A 5,000-nucleotide genomic window follows, 5' to 3' on the forward strand; every position below is an offset into this window, starting at 1 on the left:
TCTGAATCACTGTCTCTCCACCTCCTTCTCTCTCTGATTGTGTGTGTGTGTGTGTGTGTGTCTTACAGGCTGGTCAGCGCGGTTGATGCCGGTGAGGAAGAGTGTCTCGGCGATGAAGAGTGAGACACACAGGTTCTTGTGGATGGTGTTGCGGTCACTCTGCAGGCCACGGAAGAAGCAGAAGGTGAAGATACAGATGAGAAGACAGACGAGAGACAGCAGGATCCCCACCCACGTGATGACGTCCAGGAGGAGCTCGTGGACCGGCGCAGCATTCTGTCACACACACACACACACACACACACACACACACACACACACACACACACACACACACACAGAGTCTGGATTTGAACTGAATGCTTTAAACAACATACAAGTTCAAGGGAGAGAGAGACAAACAGAAGTGATTTATGTATAACAGAGAACTGTATTTTATTTTTTAAGAGACAACTGTATTTTATTCATAAGAGAGAACTGTATTTTATTTATAAGAGAACTGTATTTTATTTTTTAAGAGACAACTGTATTTTATTCTTAAGATAGAACTGTATTTTATTTATAAGAGAGAACTGTATTTTATTTATAAGAGAACTGTATTTTATTTTTTGAGAGAACTGAGAACTCCACCATCATTTGCGCAATGAACCAGACATTATTTTTAAGAGAGAACTGTATTTTATTTTTAAAGAGACAACTGTATTTTATTCATAAGATAGAACTGTATTTTATTTTTTAAGAGACAACTGTATTTTATTTATAAGAAAGAACTGTATTTTATTCATGAGAGAAAGCTTTATTTAATGTATAAGAGAGAACTGTATTTTATTTATAAGAGAGAACTGCATTTTATTTATAAGAGAGAACTGCATTTTATTTATAAGATAACTGTATTTTATTTTTTGAGAGAACTGAGAACTCCACCATCATTTGCACAATGAGCCAGACATTATTTTTAAGAGAGAACTGTATTTTATTTTTTAAGAGACAACTGTATTTTATTCATAAACGAGAACTGTATTTTATTTATAAGATAACTGTATTTTATTTTTTAAGAGACAACTGTATTTTATTCATAAGATAGAACTGTATTTTATTTTTTAAGAGAGAACTGTATTTTATTCATAAGAGAAAGCTTTATTTTATGTATAAGAGAGAACTGTATTTTATTTATAAGAGAGAAGTGCATTTTATCTATAAGAGAACTGTATTTTATTTTTTAAGAGAACTGAGAACTCAACCATCATTTGGGCAATGAACCAGACATTAAACACACACTCTTAAGTCTTAGCTCACACACATTTAAGTCTTAACTCACACATTTAAGTCTTAACTCACACACTTAAGTCTTAACTCACACATTTAGGTCTTAACTCACACACTCATAAGAATCTCACACCAAAGTCACAAAATGTGAAAACAGTAAATATTTATGGCATTTAGCTGATGCTTTTATCCACAGTGACTTACAGTTATGACTGAGTACAACTTGAGCAATTGTGGGTTAAGGGTGTTGCTCAGGGGCCCAACAGTGGCAACTTCAACCCGTGACCTTCCACTTACAAGTCCAGTACCTTCACCACAGACCTACCACTACCTAAAAATATATGTCTATACAAACATCTCGTGGAATGGCAGGTCGGGACTTTTATTGGTCCTGAGAGACTGTGCGGGAAACACACCACCATGGCCCATCCAAGCCACTAAAAGTCCCGCCCATCAATAACTACAGGGCCTTAATGTAGCAAACTTCCCCAATGTGAATATCCTGGGAGTATCCTGGTACTACAAACTGATTCCCACACACACACACACACACACGTGCATGCACACACATATACATACACACACTTTAAAGTGCTTTGGGTCACATCTATCTGATGACCTAATAAAGTAATAATTTGAATGAAATACTGGATAAATGCAAATAGTGCTCCTCTCTCTCTCTCTCTCTCTCTCTCTCTCTCTCTCTCTCTCACTCTCTCTCTCTCTCTCTCTCTCTCTCTCTCTCTCTCTCTCTCTCTCTCAGGTGTTGACCCATTTGAGCTGGGAGTCTGTACAGTCTAAAGAGTCTGTATTGTGCCTGTAGAGTCTGCATTGTGTCTGTAGAGTCTTATTGTGTCTGTAGAGTCTGTACTGTGTCTGTTGTGTGTCTGTAGTATGTCTGTGGTGTCTGTATTATGTCTGCAGTGTCTGTGATGTGTCTGTAGTGTCTGTAGTGTGTCTGAAGTGTGTCTGTAGAGTCTGTATTGTGTCTGTAGAGTCTGTATCGTGTCTGTAGCGTCTGCGGTGTCTGTATTGTCTGTACTGTCTGTATTGTGTCTGTAGTGCATGTAGTGTCTGTATTGTGTCTGTGGTGTTTGTATTGTGTCTGTAGTGCCTGTTGTGTCTGTATTGTGTCTGTATTGTGTCTGTGGTGTCTGTATTGTGTCTGTATTGTGTCTGTGGTGTCTGTACTGTGTCTGTGGTGTATGTATTGTGTCTGTATTGTGTCTGTAGTGTATGTATTGTGTCTGTATTGTGTCTGATGTCTGTATTGTCTGTGGTGTCTGTATTGTGTCTGTTGTGTCTGTAGTGTCTGTATTGTGTCTGTATTGTGTCTGTAGTATCTGTATTGTGTCTGTAGTGTCTGTATTGTGTCTGTAGTGTCTGCATTGTGTCTGTATTGTCTGTAGTGTCTGTAGTGTCTGTATTGTGTCTGTATTGTGTCTGTAGTGTCTGCATTGTGTCTGTATTGTCTGTAGTGTCTGTGTTGTGTCTGTAGTGTCTGCGTTGTGTCTGTATTGTCTGTAGTGTCTGTGTTGTGTCTGTAGTGTCTGTATTGTGTCTGTGGTGTCTGTATTGTGTCTGTATTGTGTCTGTATTGTGTCTGTATTGTGTCTGTAGTGTCTGTAGTGTATGTATTGTGTCTGTAGTGTCTGTATTGTGTCTGTATTGTGTCTGTAGTGTCTGTAGTGTCTGTATTGTGTCCGAGTGTCTGTAGTGTCTGTATTGTGTCTGTAGTGTCTGTAGTGTGTGTATTGTGTCTGTAGTGTCTGTAGTGTGTCTGTAGTGTCTATTGTGTCTGTTGTGTCTGTAGTGTGTCTGTAGTGTCTGTAGTGTCTGTAGTGTCTGCATTGTCTGTAGTGTCTGTAGTGTCTGTATTGTGTCTGTAGTGTCTGTATTGTGTCTGTAGTGTCTGTATTGTGTCTGTAGTGTCTGTATTGTGTCTGTAGTGTCTGTAGTGTCTGTAGTGTCTGTAGTGTCTGTATTGTGTCTGTAGTGTCTGTATTGTGTCTGTAGTGTCTGTAGTGTCTGTATTGTGTCTGTAGTGTCTGTAGTGTCTGTATTGTGTCTGTATTGTGTCTGTAGTGTCTGTATTGTGTCTGTAGTGTCTGTATTGTGTCTGTATTGTGTCTGTATTGTGTCTGTAGTGTCTGTAGTGTCTGTATTGTGTCTGTATTGTGTCTGTAGTGTCTGTATTGTGTCTGTAGTGTCTGTAGTGTCTGTATTGTGTCCGAGTGTCTGTAGTGTCTGTAGTGTCTGTATTGTGTCCGAGTGTCTGTAGTGTCTGTAGTGTCTGTATTGTGTCTGTAGTGTCTGTATTGTGTCTGTAGTGTCTGTATTGTGTCTGTAGTGTCTGTAGTGTATGCCTTCCCTCTCCTTTCACCAGCAGCACACAAACAGCCATCACACAACACACAAACACCTCAACACGCAGTTAGCAGAGATCAGCTCTGTGCCAAATGCTGGCGCAGGACCCGGAGGGATCGCATATGCCACCACACACACACACACAGGGTTTTGCAGCCCTCTTGAACCCATTTTTTTTCGGTTGGTGTGCACATTCGTTCAGTAGACACACACTTGAGGTTTTTTTTTAAACCTGGTAATTAGGGGTGGAGCTGCCAACTGGCTGACGGATTAGAGCACTTCCCAGATACGGTGGGTAGCTGCTCACTCCCTAGATCCCCATAGTACGCACTCCGAAGGGTCCCTACGGAGGGAGGAAGTGTATGACTGATATCAGCATGTATGCCACAAAGCTTGGGTCTCTGGATGTATGGGTCCCAGAGGATTAACGCTTTTCATGAACATTAACAGAGAAACACACAGGAACATGCTCAGCTAATTCAGCTGACATGGATGAGGCTGTGTGTGTGTGTGTGTGTGTGTGTGTGTGTGTGTGTGTGTGTGTGTGTGTGTGTGTGTGTGTGTGTGTGTGAACAAACTTTTTTAAGAGATCCTGTTGTTTTTGCCATGACACACATTTATTCTTTATCCTCAAGAGAAAATAAACATGACCGTGTGTGTGTGAGTGTGTGTGTGTGAGTGTGTGTGTGAGTGTGTGTGTGTGTGTGTGTGTGTGTGTGAGTGTGTGTGTGAGAGAGAGAGTGTGTGTGTGTGTGTGTGTCTGTGTGTGTGTGTGTGAGTGTGTGTGTGTGTGTGTGTGTGTGTGTGTGTGTGTGTGTGAGTGTGTGTGTGTGTGTGTGTGTGTGTGTGTGTGAGTGTGTGTGTGAGTGTGTGTGTGAGTGTGTGTGTGTGTGTGTGTGTGTGAGTGTGTGTGTGAGAGAGAGTACACTTCTCTACTGTGTAAGTAGAGAAGTACTGTGTGAGAAAGAGATTACACTTAATGCTGTATATCTGTTCTATATCTTAGCCAGCTTGAAAGTGTTTGTGTGTATGTGTGTGTGTGTGTGTGTATGTGTGTCACAGAGCTGTAAGTAAATCAAGCATAATGCATACTCAGCAGAATGTACTTTAGAGGTAGTTCTCCGGAGGCAGACTTATAGGAACCTATGCATCTATATTAAACACACACACACGCATACACACACACACACACACACACAAACACACACACATCATATGTGGTGTAATGTAATAATATTTACTGCACACATGAATCCTAAAGAATCATCCATCCATACCAGGAGTCTCTCTCTCTCTCTCTCCCTCCCTCCCTCCCTCCCTCCCTCTCTCCCCACATCTCTCTCTTTCCCTCTGGTGTAGCTGTGGGT

At 41.0% G+C, this 5,000-nt stretch overlaps 1 protein-coding gene across 6 annotated transcripts in view; it reads right to left on the bottom strand.

Moving 5' to 3' along the window:
* LOC113591681 (adhesion G protein-coupled receptor L3) overlaps nucleotides 1-5,000 on the bottom strand; it is a 242,709-nt gene that overhangs the window by 41,451 nt on the left and 196,258 nt on the right. For all 6 annotated transcript variants that reach the window (XM_081714797.1, XM_035529972.2, XM_035529968.2 and 3 more), the window contains one exon: nucleotides 67-276. In XM_081714797.1, coding sequence (XP_081570923.1) covers nucleotides 67-276 — 210 coding nt within the window. The remainder of the gene's footprint in view (nucleotides 1-66; nucleotides 277-5,000) is intronic.

Source organism: Electrophorus electricus, chromosome 5, assembly GCF_041902795.1.
Source record: "Electrophorus electricus isolate QZ-2024a chromosome 5, ASM4190279v1, whole genome shotgun sequence".
In the NCBI taxonomy this organism is placed as follows: Eukaryota; Metazoa; Chordata; class Actinopteri; order Gymnotiformes; family Gymnotidae; genus Electrophorus; species Electrophorus electricus.